Source organism: Festucalex cinctus, chromosome 20 (genome assembly GCF_051991245.1).
Source record: "Festucalex cinctus isolate MCC-2025b chromosome 20, RoL_Fcin_1.0, whole genome shotgun sequence".
In the NCBI taxonomy this organism is placed as follows: domain Eukaryota; kingdom Metazoa; phylum Chordata; class Actinopteri; order Syngnathiformes; family Syngnathidae; genus Festucalex; species Festucalex cinctus.
The window spans coordinates 4,930,394-4,948,660 of NC_135430.1; the positions used below are offsets into that span (position 1 = coordinate 4,930,394).

An 18,267-nucleotide genomic window follows, 5' to 3' on the forward strand; every position below is an offset into this window, starting at 1 on the left:
CTGATGTACCTGATGCTTCATCTATCTTTCCTTCCTTCCTTTCTTTAGTTTTTCCTCTGGTCTCTTGAGATCTCCCACATCTATGGAAATTTCGAGGTTTCTGGGTTTGGTGAAAGATTCCGGTTTTGCAACCACGTGGGTGGCAGGTGGCGTCTGGTTGGTGCTGAATTTCACTTTGTTCCATCTTTCTTTCCTTTGATCTTTCCTCTGGTCTCCTGACCTTCACGACTCTCAAGTATCCTGTTAAGGTGAAGGGTCATGGGATTTTTATTAAGTTTCAGGGGAATTAGTGAGAACAAATTTGCATGCGCATGCACACACAAATGTGCACATTAAAAAAAGCAAAAAAAAGCAATGATGATGATATGTTGAATCAGTAAGACTGCTGAATTCTGAGCTCTTAAAAAAAAAAAAAACTGAAAAATCTATTGACTTAGTGGTCCTTAATTCCGCCTCCTTGCGTCAACTTGAGCAAGACGGTGCGTTTTTCCCATCACGTGCGCATTATCAGCACACTTCTGACATCAAGAGAGAGCGATTGATAGAAACCGAGGCGTTCTTGTTTACGGTTTAAGTGCCTGGGCCAGGTTGCAAAACGTCAAACTTTCCTCTGATAAAGCAAAGCGGGAGATGAAATGGGGGGAAATTTCCTTGACGTGCTTGCGCGTCAACACTTTGGACAGACAGACAGACAGACTGCGCGCGCAAAAAAAAAAAAATTGAACAAACACAAATTGAAAATCAACCAAAACATCCAGACTTGGATAACTCAACCTGGTTGTGGAAATTCCCAAGAAAATGTTTAACAAGTCAGTCAGTTATAAAGTGTCATCGCACATTTAAGCAAATGAGACCAACGCACGTAACTGGATTGTATCCCGTTATCGAGGCGAGTGAGAACAGATGAACTTTATGTGAGTTGAATCCGAGGCAGTTGCGGACCGACCCTCATCTAATATATATATATATATATATATATATATATACATACATAAAAATTTTTAAACATCCATTTTTGATGGAAAAATATTCAACAAAACATCTTACTTAGGGTTAGGATTCACACCTTAAGCATGGAAGAATGTTATATTAATGGAGCATTAAGCCTTAATATTTTATTTCAATGCTGTTCAAACATGGAACAGATTACAACATGTTTGTTAAATACAGTGGCTCACAATTTATAAGACTGAAGTTTCAGATAAATAAATAATACCTTTTCATACAAATCTTTAGTGTTGTTCCGATACCGTTCTTTGGCTCCCGATACCGATACCGATACCCATCTTTGCAGTATCGGCCGATACCGATACCATATCGATACTTAAGTTTTTTTTTTCATCAACATGAAAAAGCTGTCCTGCCATTGGTTCAGAGCATTCAAGGGCCAATAGGATATCTTAGATCGGCATGCAGTGAACATGTCACATACCAGTGAATGTCGTGCAACAGCAAGACACAAGATGCTGCATAAAAAATCCTATATTAGCGTTGGAATTAATGGTATTGGCATGTTACTTGTGAGTAGTTACCGATACCGATACCACTGTTTTAATGCAGTATCGGCACCTCTGCCGATACCAGTATCGGTATCGGAACAACACTACAAATCTTACAGTGTACATGCACAAGTTAACTGAATAGTATTTTCTATATTTGAGTAAAAAAAATCGCAACAATCGACTTCTAAATCCGTATCGGCATTAATCGGTATCGAATCGAATCGTAACCTATGAATCGTGATGCGAATCGAATCGAATGGCACTAGGCAATTCACACCCCTAAAAGCACACTTTATTGGGTGTTTTTCTTTTGTTTTGTTTTTTAAATATGAGCTCTTTTGTTAGGGCCCGAGCAGCGACCGCTGCGAGGTCCCTATTGTTTTTCGTTCGAATTATTATTATTATTATTATTATTCTTCTTCTTCTTCTTCTTCTTCTTCTTCTCCGTAAACGATCGCATTTTTGAGGACCTAAACATTCACGAAAACTCACCAAACTTTGCACACTCCTCAGGCCCGGCGAAAAATTTTATATTATGAAGTCGTCATAACAACGCGACTCTATAGCGCCCCCTAGCGTAGAAAAATAAAAGCCAAGCCTGGCACGTTTGAGCTAGAGCAACGAAAATTGGCAGGCACGTGTAGCACCCCGAGACGCACAAAAAAGTCTATTGGGACCATGTAGCTAAAATGTACAGGAAATGAGCTATGAATTTTTTTATGTCCAATTTTGGCCTATTTTGGCACATTCACTGTGGTCATGCTTTTTCCCCCTCTGCAAACATTTTTCATCCAATTCATATCAAACTTGGCATTTATCATCTCAAGACCTGAGAGAACAACTGGGCAAAAAGTCTTGCCTTTTAGAAATACTATATGATGGGGGCGGGGCATCAAATATTGTCTTGAAAATTTCATTTGTCCAGAAAGAGCAAATGCTTAATAACTCCCATGTTCAAGCTCCAAAAAATCTCAAACTTCTCAGGCAACGTAATAGTCACGGCCTGAAAACATCTATATGATAAAATTCAGTTATACATATAGCACCACCTAGTGGTAACAATAAATGTCATACTTTACGTTTTTAGCTACTGCGCTGAGCTCGTTGAAGGGATCCAGTTGAAAGTTGGTCAGAAAATCCTTAAGATGTTGATCATGCCCCACATCGAATATTGTAACTTTTCGCCAAAGGGCGTGGCCGCTACGGTGCCGCAAAGTCTGAAGATTTTTCGTGACAATAAAAGCTGCATGAACTTGACCGAGATGATCCCATCTTCTCAAAATTTCACACATTTGATGAGAGTCCAGCCCTAAAGACATCTACGAACTTATATTTCATCTTACTGATAGCGCCACCTAGTGGCAATTTTTTTTCTTACGAATTTTCTTGTACATTTTTCTCCAAACACGTTAACTGGACCAACCTCATATTTGCTCAGATGAGGGTTTCGGCCTTCATGATGTCACAACACGAAGTTTGTGAGTTTTCGCGAATCACTGTGGGCGTGGCTAAGCACTGTTCGCCAAGAAAACAACGCCAGTTTTGATGGTCTAAACATGCGCAGAAACTCATGAAACTTGGCACACACATCTGGCCTGGCAAAATGAGCAATATTTTATCATGTATTGTCCTATTTTTACAAAAATGACTCAATAGCGCCCCCTAGAAATTTTTAACGAAGCAGCCCCGATTGTACGTTTAAGCAAGATCTACGAAAATTTTTAGGTGTATGAGGGAGCCAAAGACCTACAAAAAAGTCTCTTGGACCCATATGCTAAAATGAACAGGAAGTGAGCTACGAATTTTTGAATGTCCCATTTTTGACGATTTTTGCACATTTTCAGGGGGCATACTTTTGCCCACTTCTCCTACACGTTTTATCCGACTGACTTATGACTTGACCTGGACCATGCCAAGACCTGAGCCAACAACAGACGGAAAATTCTTGACTTTTGGAAATACTATATGATGAGGGCGGGGCATCAAAATTTGTGTTTCGCACTGAAAAAGGATATGGTTAATAACTCCCCGATACATGCTCCAAAAAATCCCAAACTTGACATGTATGTTTATTGTCAAGGCCTGAAGGTATCTCTATGACAACATTCAGTTATATATGCAGCGCCACCTAGCCCTTGAGGCATGAAAAAAAAAATACCCCACTTACGGGATTTTGTACAAAAAATGTAAACTCATTCTAAGTGTGATAACTAAGTCATTTAGGAATATTCTTTTACTTTCCACCACTCAAAATATTCACTGGCATCAGACCTAACCAAACATACATATTTTTGTTATTTAGTTTTATGTATTTTTGATAGCCTCTATGGACATTAAAAGCAATATCGTGAATGAAGGCTATGCTTAATAACTCCCAGGTACATGCTCCAAAAAATCCCATACTTGAAATGTATATTTATAGTCAAGGCCTGAAGGTATCTCTATGACAAAATTCAGTTATAAATACAGCGCCACCTAGTCCTTGAGGCATAAAAAAAAAAAATGCCTCACTTACGGTATTTTTGCAAAAATTGTAAACTCATTGTAAGTGTGATAATTAAGTCATTTATGAATATTCTTTTACTTTCCACCACTCAATATGTTCACTGGTATCAGACCGATCCAAACATACGTATTTTTTATTTAGTTTTATTTATTTTTTGATCGCCTCTATGGACAATAAAAGCAACATTGTGCAATGAGTACGAGCGATGATGTGTGTATATATACTTTTACGAAAAATACCAATCAGGGCAACTCATTGCCTAAAAATAAAAAATAAGACGCTGATTTTTGCAGATCTTAACAATCACCAAAACCCATTGAGCTTGACACACTCATCACACCTGGCAAAAAAAATAAAAAATCCACATGTTTATCATGCCATTTTCAAAGAAATTCGGCTTCCAATGTGCCAGTACCCCAATGTGCAATTTCCCCAACGTGCAAGTACCCCAACGTGGCCCGGGCTGCGAGGGCCCTTTATAGCTGCTCGCAGCTCTAGTTTTGTTTTGTTTTTCAATATTGTGACCTTTTTTGTATGGCCAACCTCCCCACAATATCGTGATAATTATTGCATCGTGCCAATATCGTATTGTGATGTTTGGATATTGTTACATCCCTACTCAAAACTTGACATTTGAATAGGGGTATGCAGACTTTTGATATCCATTGTATGCGAGCCATTTTGGAAGTCATTTCTTGAGCAGAATGAATGCACAACGCCGATGCAGAGTTAATGCTGAAGTCTCAAAGCTAGTTTCAATCCAGATCTAATCCAGATTGCACAGATGTAAACCAATGTCCATTCATCCAGTTTGCTTAGCACGTGATGCTAACAGAGCCTTAAGTAAATCGCTAATGAAGTCACAAGTCATGACTAAAAAAGTACATTTCACTTGTTTTTTTGTTTAGTTTTTTTTGCTACATCTTGAGCTTTCAGTTGCATCGTGTCACACGTCAATGGAAAAAAAAAATCAAAAATTAACCAAGACGATTGAAGCAGAGTTGACCTGAGAGTCAGCATAAGGTGTCGTCATGTTTATGAGTTGCAACATGGCCTGCGTGGGACTCGATGCGTCACCGGCGGCACGTCACTTCCACCGGACTCGTTCGAGTGCAATCAAAACATAAAAGCAGCGGAATAAACAAAGATAAGATCGTTGAACATAAACCACACAAACACGCTACTCTTCCCGAATTGGAGTGCAATGTATTCAAAGTATTGTCTTGAGATGACGTCTGGGGAAATAACTTATCACACTCATTATTCACTCTGGGGGGAAAAAAAGGAACTACTCTTATTGATTTCCAGTTGTTAGCGATATTGTTGGCAGCATCCAAATTTCCACATTCCTAAATGCAAGGGCTCAGATTCACCCTGGACATTCCGATTTTTTTTTTTTAATTAGAAAGACTTATGAATCTGAATCAAATTGTTACTCTGTGTACTATTTAAAAAAAACAAGAAAAAAAAAACACACAAAAAAAAACGTCCTAGCAAAAAAAGTCCAATTCAATTATTTGAAAACTATCTATTGAACCAGAAAGAGCAGCTCTAGTTATTGTATGGGATATTAACATTGTTTTGACTTGACTTGTTTTTTTGTACTCCATATTTAACTCAAATTTATAAAGCATTTTAAAACAAGCATTGCTGTGTGCAAAGTGCTGTACATGCAACAAAAAAAAATAGATAAAAAGTTTGTCGTACATTACAGAATAAGAAAAGAAAAACAAGAAAGCAAACATTTTAAGTGAGTAGACAAGTATTTTTTTTTGTATACAAGTAAATACATTTTACATCAGTTAAGTAATAAGAAGTAGGTGAGTGAATACAATAAATAGTTTATTTATTTATATAAATTATTATTATTATTATTAATAATAATAATAATAATAATAATAATAATAATAATAATAATAATAATAATAATAATAATAAATAGATAAATATTTTTTTTTAATTTATGTATACTAAAAAGTATGGTCAAAAAACACCAGTAATTCACTGAGAAAATAAATAATAAATAAATAAAGTTTAAAAGCTTGAAAGTGGATGCAAAGGTGATAAGCTGCAAAAGATCAAGTTGAAGATGGAATTTGAATTTGCTGCCAATCTGCGGCTGTTTGTGCTCGTCTCGCCAACAAGGAAACACCGGATTCGATTCACTGCTGTAAACCAAAGTACACGCTGGTGTGTTAATGACTCCGCCTTCTTTTGTTCTTCTTTTTTCTTTTTTTTTGATCCCTCTGGCGACTCTTTCTAAAAATAGAATTCAATTGAAGTGTCAGGTGATTAAGGCTGATGATGATATGATCGTGATGCCACATGGCAAGTCACATCACGCCACCTTCACATGTCTGACAAGTGGGCAGATATTTATTATTTTCATTATTCCAAGTGCCAAATGAAACTCCAACAGACAACCGCAAAAGAAAAATATGCAATCAACTGGCTAATACATGACTAACATAGAAAGCGTGTCAATATGCGCCCAATATTTGGTCTCGAATGAATTTCATAACTTCATCCTCATGTACAATGTATACCTTTAAAAATCCATTTTTTTTCTTCCATTTGCTGTCGACTGAAGACGACATCGCGAGCTCAGGAAGTGAGCCATGATTGGTCGTTTGCTGTTTCCTGAGCACGTGTGATGTCAGCTTCAGTCGACAGGAAGTGGGAAAAAAAAAAGTTTTTAAAGGGATACTTGACTCATTGAGCCATTTTTAGTAGTGAAAAGTTCATATTTTGCCCAGAATTAATGTGATAACGTCCTTATTTTTCGTGTACAATTAATACCTGTCAAAAGTAATTTTTCTACTTGCTGTCGACTGATGATGACATCACCTGTGCTGACGAAGTAGGTAACGGCCAATTACGGCTCAACTGTTTTCTGGGTTTGGTCAGCAAACTGAGCCATGATTGGTCGTTAGCACAGGTGATGTCATCATCAGTCGACAGCAAGTAGAAAAATTGGTTTTTGGAGATATTAATTGTACATGAAAAATAATGAAGTTAACACATTAAGTATTGACAAAATATTAACTTATTACTGCTGAAATTGGTTAAATGAGTCAAGTATCCCTTTACAGTATTAATTGTACATGAAAGATAATGAAGTTATCACAATTATAGACAAAATATCTTCTTACTGCTTAAAATGGTTCAATGAGTCAAGTAATCGCTTTAAGGTTGCATCCTTTTTAAAGCTTTTTTTTCTTTCTTTTAACCTTGCCTGGTTGGGATGCTTATATATAAGAATCAGGCTTTTGAGACACTTTTGTGACATCATAGTGCAAAATGTTGGTTCCACCAGGTGCAGTCAACATGGGATGATGCATGCATTGTTTATCCTGAGTGGATTTTTTTTTTTTTTTTTTTTTAAAGAGTAAGTGCAATTCTGACCCCGCCCCTAAGTGCAGATTGGGTGGTTGCACATGCCATTGCACAAGCCGGCAGCCCGCCCACCCGCGAGATGGGAAAGCCCGGCAAAGTAGAGACTACTTAAAGGTGCGAGGCGGCCGCGTTCCCTCACACATCCATCTCCCTGCCTGCCTGCGCCAAAACGCCCTCAAGGCAAGAAAAAAATAAAAAGGCACGACGTCTGCCAGAGAAGAAGCATGGAAGGCCGCACCGTTTATCTGTTCGCCGCACTCCTCATCCTCATCGCCTTCACCGGCAACACGCATTCAGGTGAGGGAAAAAAAGCGCAGCCTCTCATGCCTTTTTTATTTTTTGTGTAAAATGACAAATGACTTTTGTAGCAACTTTTTCACAACGTTTTGTGTGTGTGGTTGCAGCCAGCTGCTGTCTTAGACACATCAAGCCGAAGCGGCGGTTGCCATGCCAACGTGTGCTGGGCTACACCTACCAGTCCATGGGAAAGTCCTGCGACATCAACGCCGTGATGTAAGTTTTTTAGCAGTACAACATACAAAAGATACCGTGATACTCACACTCGGTTGTTGGGAATGTCCGCGAGCGAAGGTCAAAATATTCCAAAAGTCTTGTGAATCCGCTGCAGACAACAAGCACAATAATTAACATGCCATTGGTGATTTGTGTAATTGCTTTGACTCGTTAAATATGTCCACAAAATCAAAACAAAAACAAAGGGTATCATTTGGCTTTACTGTGGCCATATTTGGCCAGTTGAATCCATAATGTTTTAATTCCTGTTATTGACTGAATTGAGTCAAATAATTTGACTACCATTCTCTATTTTTTGTTTTTCTACTTATTAACTTTTTGGACAAGTGAGCAATGTCATGGTGTAGTAGAGGTGCTACTGGGTTACATTTCTCCCCAAAAAAACATAATTTAAATTTTGATATGAGGATGTAGAAACAGATGCATACAATTCGTATGTAACAAAATTTAGGGTGTTAAAAAAAAAAATCTATTTGGCAATATATCGCAATATTACAGAGCGCAATTCTCAAATCGATTCGATATGCGGCCGAATCGCTATTTAAATAATTTTTTTTATGGAAATATTCAACAAAACGCCGCTCTTAGGGTTACAGTTCATATGTTAAGCATGGAAGAATGCTAGATTAATGAAACGTTAATAATTTATTTCAATGCTGTTCAAACATGAAACTGATTGCAACAGATTGTTAAATACAGTGGCTCAAGTTTCAGATAAATAATCCATTTTCATACGAATCTTGCAGTGTACATGTACAAGTTTACTGATTAGTAAGTTCTAAATTTGGGTAAAAAAAAAAAATCGCAATAATCCGACTTTTATTCATATCGGGATTCATCTGTATCGAATCGAATCGTGACCTATGAATGGTGATATGAATCGAATTGCCAGGTAATAGGCAATTCACACACCTAGTATAAACAATATCAAAGTCATTGAACACTGTCGTGACTTGTTAGAATAAAATCAAAACAAACAAACAAAAAAAACGGTGTAAAGAAGAGTATTAGGTACAATGAATTATTCATGAATGAATGACACATCGCCAACGTATTGCAGTGCACAAAAACAGCCTTGATGGCTTATCCAATGAGCTGAGGAGTGACGTCATTATGATTTGAGGTGGAGATCACTGCACCCCCTACTGATCATGGAGAAGAACTACAGTGTAATATGAGAAGTGGACACTTCCGCTGCTTGCTAAAAAGCTTGTACTTTATTTGAAATTGAATTGAGCCTTTCTGAAAATGTCATTTTTGTGGTTGTTTTCCAAGTTGTGCATTGGGCAAACTGAAAGTCACCAAAGTGATGTTAGTTCAAATCTTCATGTGGTACAAGAAGCAAAATGTGTAACAGTATATACAGACTTGTCTCTTGCGTAATTATCTTTTAGTCGGGCACTTTGTTCAAGTTAATGAACAACAAGCCGACATTCCAGCAGTGTGCTCATTCTCACTCTTCCGGTTTTTCCAGCCTCCACCTCCCAGGAAGCTTTTTGTGCGTCAAGCCCACGGCGAGCTGGACCCAACGAGCGATGCGTTGCGTCGAGTGAGTAAAAGACGATGCGTCGCCACACGGTTTTTGCGCTTTTTCTTGCACTGATTTCGAAATCTAATAAATGTTATTGTTTTTTTCTGTGCGTGTAGCGAGCGCAGGAGGAATAACGCGGAAGCCCTCCAGAGATTTGCCAACATCACAGCAGCAGCATAAACTCAAGACGACTATCAATTATGCTTCACTGCTTTTTTTATTTGACCACAAATGTAAGTTCTGTTTTATAAACAGCCATGAGTAGTATTCTGAATACACATACACAGTACGAGCACAATTTGTGTTCTCAAATGTATTATATTGTGCGGGTATGGTTGCCTGTTTGTTTATTCATTAAAAAGAGATTTGATTTTCAATATCACGCGTGTCCGTGTTGCTTCATTCTTCAGTTATTGCAACGACATGATGACACAATCTTGCTATCACAATTGGGGTGAATTCCAACTCGCATTGATTACACACACGGTATTTTGATTTGCTTTCACATTGGATCTAACTAATGTTAATTTCATCAACAAAAACAAAACAAAAAAATAATTTCGCCAACACACATTTTTCCACCGGACTAAAACTAGACTAGAACCCTCATTAATAAACAATAAGTGGGACAAAATCAGCATACATTTTGGTCGACTGATGAAGACGAGATGAAAATGTGCTTCACTTCATAAAAACTAGACTAACATCTATGGAAATTTTATTTTAGTTTATGAACAAAAACGAGACGAAAATTATAATTTTGTCAAATCTTGTCTCTGCTAATCTGTCACCTCTGTGACACTGTCATGTAACACGCAGCACAAACATGGGACTGAAAGGAGGTGGATACACGGTGAAAGGTAAAACAAATAAAAAAATGAAATAAAATTCTATGTATATATATATATATATATATATATATATATATATATATATATATATATATATATATATATATATATATATATATATATATATTAGGGGTGTTAAAAAAAAATCGATTCGGCGATATATCGCGATACTACATCGCGCGATTCTCGAATCGATTCAATAATCGGCAGAATCCTTTTTTTTTATTTTTTTTTTAGGATTCACACCTTGAGCATGGAAGAATGTTATATGAACGGCACATTAAGCCTTAATATTTTTATTTTAATGCTGTTCAAATGTGAAACAGATTGCAAACTGTTTGTGTACAGTGGCTCACGGTTATAAGCCTCAAGTTTTAGATAAATATATTCATACAAATCTTACAGTGTACATGTACAAATTTACTGATAGTATTTTCTAAATTTGAATGGAAAAAAATCGCAACAATCGACTTATAAATTCGTATCGGGATTAATCGGTATCGAATCGTGACCATTCGTATCGGGATTAATCGGTATCGAATCGAATCGTGACCTGTGAATCGTGATACGAATCGAATCGTCAGGTACTAGGCAATTCACACCCCTAATATATATATATATATGTAGTTATAACTTAACATTAGCTCAATACAATTTGAAATATATTTGTGAATAATGATGAAACTTAGCTATATTCTAATGCTAATTGCTGCAAAACGGAAACAGATAGAAATATACTTTTTTTTCCTGATGAAAGAAGAGACTTTAATCTTTCTTTTGGTAGGTTCCATGTTTTTATAGCAATAGAACACAATATTCTGTGGGCCTTGCAAAAATCTGTCAAAATCCAGTAAAACAACTTCTGTGAAAATGGCTGCTTGGAGTGAATGAGTTAATACCTTTATTTTGGGAAGATTTTCTGCTCACGTGGGATAATGAAGAGTCCTCCAAATGATAATCCAACTTGGCTGTATGCGGTTAAAACCCATGAAAAAAAGATTGCTTAAAAAGCAGCTATTGATGAATCACGATATACGGGACATAAAGGTTCACCGTATTAGGCATTCAATGGAAATTAGTCTGCGATTGGCTGGCAACCAGTCAAGGGTGTACCCCGGCTACTGCCCAAAGCCAGCCGAGATAGGCTCCAGCACTCCCCACGACCCTTGTGAGGAATAAGCGGTCAAGAAAAATGGATGGATGGAAATTAGTCTCTTGAACTTGTCGTGTAAATCCAACTGAAGAGAATAGAAAAGTTAGGCATATCAACACCTTCGTTACCTTCTCCTCATCACGTCCATCATTTTCTGCCCTCCACGGTGAGGAGTAGCAGTTCCGCACCGGCGTCGTCTCTGGAGGTCAGAGCCTGCCGGAGTTTCTCCCAGAAGAGGTGAGTGCACTGGGCCGCACGGGGCCAGCTCAGGAAGGTCCACTTCTTCAGAAGCTTCCTCATGCGGTAGTAAGGAGACAACTCCCACACGGAAATGTCCTCCAGGAAGACCAGAATGAGAACATCCTTGTGCTCATCAAACAACCGAAAACTGGGAAGATATCATTGCGTGAATACTTTAGAAACTGCAACAATGATCAAAAGAAAGAAAAGCAGCGCTACAACAAAAATGGCAGGAGATAAAACATAAATTCAAATGGCAAATAATAAAAGGCTAACTAAATTGAGTAAGCAGTCTGGAATCACTGCGTTTTGAGTCAAGTTTGAAAGATTGTTCATGAATTAATTGTTACGGGTTGTCTGGTGGTCGTGTGTCCCAAAGACGAGGAGCAGAGGGGCTGAAAGATCTGCCTACCAGACAATTTGAAAAATATATTGCCAAGAGGTAGGATGTAGATCAGGGGTGTCCAAACTTTTTCCTCTGAGGGCCACATACAGAAAAATAGAAAGCTGCAAGGGCCACTTTTTTTTTGTTATTTATTAACACATTCATTCCAAGACCAGCAAAAAAATGCATCATTTGACGTCTTTTTCCGTCAATGGAAGTGAATGAGTTAAACATGGTAAAAATCAGTGAAGCAATTATAAATTGTTGACATAATGTACAGTTCCTTATTGAAAACTGATAACAGTCACAAGGCAAATAGTGACCCGTGTGCCACTATAATAGATACGCCTCTCCACAATCGGTCGTCAACTGACCACACTTAAGAACCATTAATCTAATGTGATGTTTTCACAAATTGGACCTTGACACGAAGCAAAAGTGGATGAAATTATTTTTATTTCTGAAACTGAATTATTAACTGCAAATTTGTGTCTTTGCATAGCTAGAAATGTTTAATCCACCCTCTTTTTTTTTTTTTTTTTTTTTTTTTTTTTTAAACAGCATTGAAAAATTATTTTTAGTATTTGCCGCGGGACGCCAAAAAATGTATGGCAAAGGGCAAAGGGCCCCCGGGCCGCAGTTTGGACACCCCTGATGTAGATGATAAACAGCAGAGGGCCCAAAACTGAGCCATGGGGAACGGGATACGGATGAGATTTGCAGTTATTAGCAGCGGTGGCAAAGGTACTCAAACTCTGTACTTGAGTGAAAGTACCTGTGTACAAAAAAAAGATGCTGGTAGTACAGATTCAATATGCAGCAGCTACAGGGAACATAGCGGCGACTACCTTATCTTTTAAAACGGCCTTCAAAGTCCAAAATCTACTATGTATTTTGCATTTCTACATGTTTTGGATTTTAAAAAAAAATATGTATCTCTTTCTCTTCTATCTGTTTTTAATTCACCTTTCAATTTCTAGAAAAAAATGCATTGTAAATAAAAAGTCTCATTATTACCTGGCCACCTGAATCTCTCTGGAGCACCACTCGCTCTCCAGATACTTGCGACTGATCACACAGATGGTTTTTCTGCTGGCGTAGATGGCCTCGGTGATGTTTTCTATGATGGGCTTCCCTGTAGGGTGATAAAATTTTAGAGCAGGAGCGACATCCTCTGGAGCAACGGTGGTACTACAATGCGATCCTACCTGGCTCAAAGTCTCGGTGGTGCAGGCACAACCTCCAGCCTTGCTCTTCCTCGAGTTTGGGCAGCATCTCCGTGAAGACCCATTCTTCATCGTGGGCGTTGTAAGAGACAAAAGCGTCATAGAGACAATCGGGCTGCTGCTTCCTGTACTTCCTCTTGTACAGTAGAGCCAGGAAGAGGTGATAGGCGTAGGCCAGCTGCCATCGCAGGAAGTGGTAAGTAAAGGCCGACAACTGGAACAGGAGGACGGCGCACGTGGTAGAGATAAAGTAGATGAACTCCACGTCGACCGAGCAGGATCGGACGTCAAGGTCTAGCAGCTTCATGCCTTTAAGGTGCAGGGGGTAGTTGCATACAAAGTTATCGGCATCATATACTTGGGTTTGGGTTTTGTTCAGCCACTGGAGGAACCACGTGTTGTCACAATCGCATAAGAACGTGTTCCCTTGAAGATCCAAATAGATCAGAGCCGGGAGGGAACTCATTTGTTCCTCCGTGATGACTGAATACTGGTTCCTCCGTGCTTGTAGGAACTCGAGTTTGGTAAGGTTGGCCTCCTTCAGGAAATCTAGCGACTGAAGAGAGGTTCTTGAAATGTAGAGGCTGCGGAGGTTCTGGATGGGCTCAAACAACCTGGGAGAGATATCAGAGAGCTCATTGGCGCTGATGTCCAGCTTCTGAAGGGAAGGCGTGTGCTTGAAGGTGTCCTGGTGCAAGGAGGCAAGTTGGACGTTCCTCGTGTCAAAAATAAGAAGGCTGGACAAACCCTGCAGAAAGTTGCGAGGCAGCTGGGACCGGCCTCTGCTGTGTTGGCCAGCCATGGCCAGAGTTTCCAGGCGAGAAAGGCGAGAAAGCGGCCCCGAGGCCAACGCCGAACTGCTCTTGTACTTGATGCGATTGTCCAACAAACTCAACCTTCTTAAATTGACGAGATCGTTGAACACGCCTGTGGTTATCTCGGTCTCTTGGAGCTCGTTAGATTGCAGCAAAATGTCGGTGAGCAGTGTCAGGCCGACGAAAGAACCGTTCTCAAGCTTTTGGAGTTGATTGCTCTGCATTGATAAGTTCTGGAGAGACCGCAAGCCCTCAAATGCTCCCTTTTCGATAGCGGTGAGCCGATTCTTATCCAGTTTCAGCTGTCGAAGGTTCGGCAAGTAGATTTTAAAAGCGGCGTTCAGTTTTGTGATTCGGTTTGCCTGCAATTTGAGGACCTGAAGGTTGGTCAGATCTTTGAAGACGCAAGGCATCACGCTCGATATGTGGTTCTGATAAAGGCCGAGCACCCTGAGTTTGCCCAGCTTTGAAAAGTCTTCGCAAGCTAGTGAGCTGATGTTGTTGGAGCTCAGGTCCAGTTCCAGAAGATTTGTCAGATTCCTAACGGCAGCTGGGACCGCCGACAGACTGTTCTGGCTGAGAGTCAAGCTCCTGAGACCCGGAAAGGCTCTGAAGGAGTCGTCGGCAACGTTTCTCATGTGATTGTCAGCAAAGTCCAATTCGACGAGCGTGATGGAGGAGCAGGGCCCAAGAAGACCGGCATCAAGCAGCCGAAGCTTGTTGCGTCTGAGCTGCAGGCGAGTCAGCGTCGGGACGGTGCAGGACATGTTGAGCAGTTCCCTGAGGCTGCTTTTCATCGCGTTCATCCGGAGAGTGCTCAGCGAGAAGTTGACGCTCTGAAAAAGCGCTCTGGCGTCTTTCGGCGCCAAGTTAAGCCCGCCGATATCGAGCGTGGTCAGCCGGCTGAGCGCCGCCGGTTCGCCAATCTCCCACGATAACTTCCGCGTTCTCGGTGAACCGCCGATGTTGAGCCACGTGAGGTTTTGGAAAACGTTGGCACTGATCCTGAAGACATCAATGTAATTTTGGGACAAATCCAGGTATGCAAAGCTCACGGTGCCATTGGTCAGCTCCCAAGACCGGAAAATGGTTACACCGATTTTCTTGAGAATCAGGTACCGCAGATTTGGTAGATGCTGGATTGCATAGTGAACATTTGTCAAGTGCTGCAGTCGGTTGAATGACAGGTCCAAGAAGATCAAATTTGTAAGGGGCCTAAGGGAGGAAGTGGCCACAGTTGTTATGCGATTGCTCGTTAGTCTCAGCTCGCTCAGGTTGCTCAAACCGTCAAAAACATCTGCCAGTTGCGTCAGCCGGTTATTGTTGAGATTCAACTTTCGGAGCGAGTTCAGGCAGGTAAAGGCACCTTTTTCGATCTGTGAAACGTTGTTGCGCTTCAGGTCCAACTCCATCAGGACCGTGTGATTGATGAAATCGCCTGCTCGGATCTTGGATATTTTGTTTACCGCCAAGTCAAAGGTTTTGACCCACGCCGGGATGTCCCGAGGGACGGCTTGTAGTCTGCTGGCCGAACAAATGGCGTTGTCATTGGTGATTCGGCAGTCCTTCAGTACGTATCCGCTGCACGACTTCGCGGCCAGACAGAAAACAATGCAAAGGATAAACCGCGAAGGTTGTCTATTTCTAAACCCTTCAATGTCCATCTTCATCTTTGCTCCAAAACGTACAAATTAAGTCCACTCAGGGAGCGACATATTTGGAGATGAGTTTGAAAAGTAATCTGCAAATCAGAATATCAACAATCGGATTAAAAAAGACATGGACGGAGTCATCACGAGCGGGTCTTCATACGTACCGAGAAGCTGATGATCTGCTCCTCGACTTTCTGACAGAAAAGTTCCGCTGCAAGACCCAGCGAGAAAGGATTATTAAAGTCATGTGAGATTCCTGTTTTTTGTCCGTGGCACGAGTGAGGAAGTGAGAGCGTGCGGCCGGCCGGCCAGCCCGGCCGGGAGCTTTCTTCACTCGGAAGTGGACAACATGGCACAAGAAGCAACAATGCTCAAGTTTTCACTTTCACTTTGCATTTCCGGAGGCATTCTGTTTCTTTGCTCTCCACAGAATGTCAATTTAAACACTATATATTGGAACTTCTTTTCTTAAAATTAACCCTAAACAAATTTAGATTAGTCAATGGAATTTCAAATTCAAAGTCAGAGACAGTGACTTTGATTTAAAAGGGATATAAGTGTCTATAAAAAAAAAAAAATCAAAATAAGAACAAATATTAAACAAAGGTGTGTTTCAATTATAGGTGTAAATTTGTGGAACAACTTTGGAATGAATTTGATAAGGTGTGAATCACTGGTTGTGTATAAAAGGATGTATAAAAACAAAGTACTACTACAATTATTTAAATCAGGTAGAAGTCAAATGTAGAAAATTAAAACTGTGCAATTAAAAATGTTTGTGTGGGCCTTTGTGCTGATTTATATACATGTAAAAATATTAGCTTGAAATATATTAGGCTGTTGGCATATTAATGCACAATTGCACATATAAGTGCAGCTGTTTGGATGTGCAAGATAATGTATTTTTTATTTTGTAAGGGGATTCAACACTTTTTTTACTTCTTCCTAATCCCCTTTGAACATGTAAGCTGTACTTAATGATGGTAAAAACAAAAACAAAAAAAGATTTTGTTTTCTTTTTTTAATATAAAAAAAAGTTAATTGTATTACAGTATTGTTGGAAATTATTATAAATTAAATCAAGTATTAAGATATACTTCACCACATAAAATTGCTGAATAATTGCCAACATAGGATTCATATTAATATGCGATACGATACACATGTTTTGCAAAGTAAGGCAGTAAAAAGCAGATTGTTTAGAAAACATCCAAATTAAATACAACAACTATCCCAATTTTTAAACCTATTTTAGAGATGAGATACTGATGTCACGTTCAAAGAAAATCAGTTTGAAATACCGTTAGGTGGAAACGTACAGTACATTGTTGCGCATTCTGGAATTTTTCATGCCAGTCATTCTTGAAAATAGCAGAAGTTGTTCTCCGCAATGTTAGTTTCCATAGCAATTGGAAAGAATAAAAAAAAAAAAAAGGAACCGTGTACGTTATACTCACATCTGGCCCTCGCGTTGGTTTGAGTCCAAGTGTGAGAAAAAAGGCAGTTCAAGGTAATAAACCGCTTTCACTTCACTTTAAGCATCAAAGGATCAAGTCGATGATGTGACACTTGAACAGAAAGATTGCTAAAAGAAGAAGAAGGAGAAACGAGAAGCAAGAACGTACACAGGAAGTCACGTCAAGTCAGCGCAAGGCCTTGAAAAACGTTGACGCCACATTATTCACGTATCAGAGAGACACTTTTGTGGGTTTCACTTTTGCGACACTTAAGAATGTTCATGCATCGAAGCCACTGTAATTGTGTGTCAGGTTGGGTTTTATTTTCATCAAAAAGATGAGAAAATTTGATGTGAAATAGTTTTAGATCCAAAAAGGTTCAATATAATCTGCTGACAAATATATATGTATGTATATATATATATATATATATATATATATATATATATATATATATATATATATATATATATACACACTGGGGTAAAATGGTTGTTCTGACAAAAAGTGGACTAAAACGTTAACAGTTGTTGTTGACTAAAACTAGACGAATAAAATGACGTTTTCTTGGCCTAAAATAAAGACTAAAATGCTCAATTTATAGTCAACTAAAAATGGACTCAATAAAAATTAGATGAGGTTAACTAACTGTGATAAAAACTTACAAGTGTAACTGAAATTGGACTAAAACTGAGACTAAATAAAAAAAAAAAAGGCACACAAAATTAACACATCTTGTTGCCAAGGAACTGCTGAAGTCAGTTAGGGAGCTTCATTTAGACAAAAGTAGTGCTTTGCCACGACCATGTGGCATCATCCTAATAAACCTCTTCTTTTGTGTGTGTGTGTGTGGGGGGGGGGGGGGGTTCTCGGTTCTAAACTGTCTTGCAATTTGCCGTCAGTGTGTCTCGTTATTATCATTCAATTAAGCGTCGTACACAAGCATCAAATGGCACTTTTTTTTAAATACCTCGATGGGAGTCCCCAAACGGAGGAAGTGGGAGTTTTGCCACTGAGGC

At 39.2% G+C, this 18,267-nt stretch overlaps 2 protein-coding genes across 9 annotated transcripts; one reads left to right on the plus strand and one right to left on the minus strand.

Annotated features, from left to right (window-relative positions):
- Positions 1-13: 13 nt before the first annotated feature.
- On the minus strand, positions 14-18,251 carry tlr22 (toll-like receptor 22). 8 transcript variants are annotated; one of them, XR_013281006.1, is made up of 8 exons: positions 18,219-18,251; positions 15,956-17,376; positions 13,307-15,880; positions 13,116-13,233; positions 11,602-11,861; positions 7,965-8,026; positions 7,880-7,896; positions 14-240 (listed from the first exon to the last, which is right to left on the minus strand). XR_013281006.1 is itself a non-coding variant. In XM_077509497.1 (6 exons), exons 3-5 carry the CDS (start codon positions 15,807-15,809, stop codon positions 11,621-11,623), a joined length of 2,862 nt encoding a protein of 953 aa, XP_077365623.1. In that variant the 5' UTR covers positions 15,810-15,880; positions 15,956-17,376; positions 18,219-18,251; the 3' UTR covers positions 7,398-8,026; positions 11,602-11,620. The 8 variants fall into 8 exon arrangements, 3 of the variants coding, with proteins under 3 accessions (XP_077365623.1, XP_077365622.1, XP_077365621.1); XR_013281004.1 differs by having other exon boundaries at positions 226-240; positions 11,220-11,861; XR_013281007.1 differs by lacking the exon at positions 7,880-7,896.
- On the plus strand, positions 7,459-9,848 carry ccl20b (chemokine (C-C motif) ligand 20b). The gene is made up of 4 exons (XM_077509500.1): positions 7,459-7,701; positions 7,809-7,917; positions 9,413-9,487; positions 9,586-9,848. Exons 1-4 carry the CDS (start codon positions 7,629-7,631, stop codon positions 9,647-9,649), a joined length of 321 nt encoding a protein of 106 aa, XP_077365626.1. The 5' UTR covers positions 7,459-7,628; the 3' UTR covers positions 9,650-9,848.
- Positions 18,252-18,267: the final 16 nt, after the last annotated feature.

Excerpts from the sequence above, each read along its gene's own strand:
- ccl20b (XM_077509500.1), top strand. The coding sequence starts at position 7,629 with ATGGAAGGCCGCACCGTTTATCTGTTCGCCGCACTCCTCATCCTCATC. Across the intron at positions 7,702-7,808 it reads CACCGGCAACACGCATTCAG|CCAGCTGCTGTCTTAGACAC; the intron begins GTGAGGGAAAAA and ends GTGTGGTTGCAG. Across the intron at positions 7,918-9,412 it reads TGCGACATCAACGCCGTGAT|CCTCCACCTCCCAGGAAGCT; the intron begins GTAAGTTTTTTA and ends CGGTTTTTCCAG.
- tlr22 (XM_077509497.1), bottom strand. The coding sequence starts at position 15,809 with ATGAAGATGGACATTGAAGGGTTTAGAAATAGACAACCTTCGCGGTTT. Across the intron at positions 13,234-13,306 it reads CCACCGAGACTTTGAGCCAG|GGAAGCCCATCATAGAAAAC; the intron begins GTAGGATCGCAT and ends ATCACCCTACAG. Across the intron at positions 11,862-13,115 it reads AGAGAGATTCAGGTGGCCAG|TTTTCGGTTGTTTGATGAGC; the intron begins GTAATAATGAGA and ends ATATCTTCCCAG.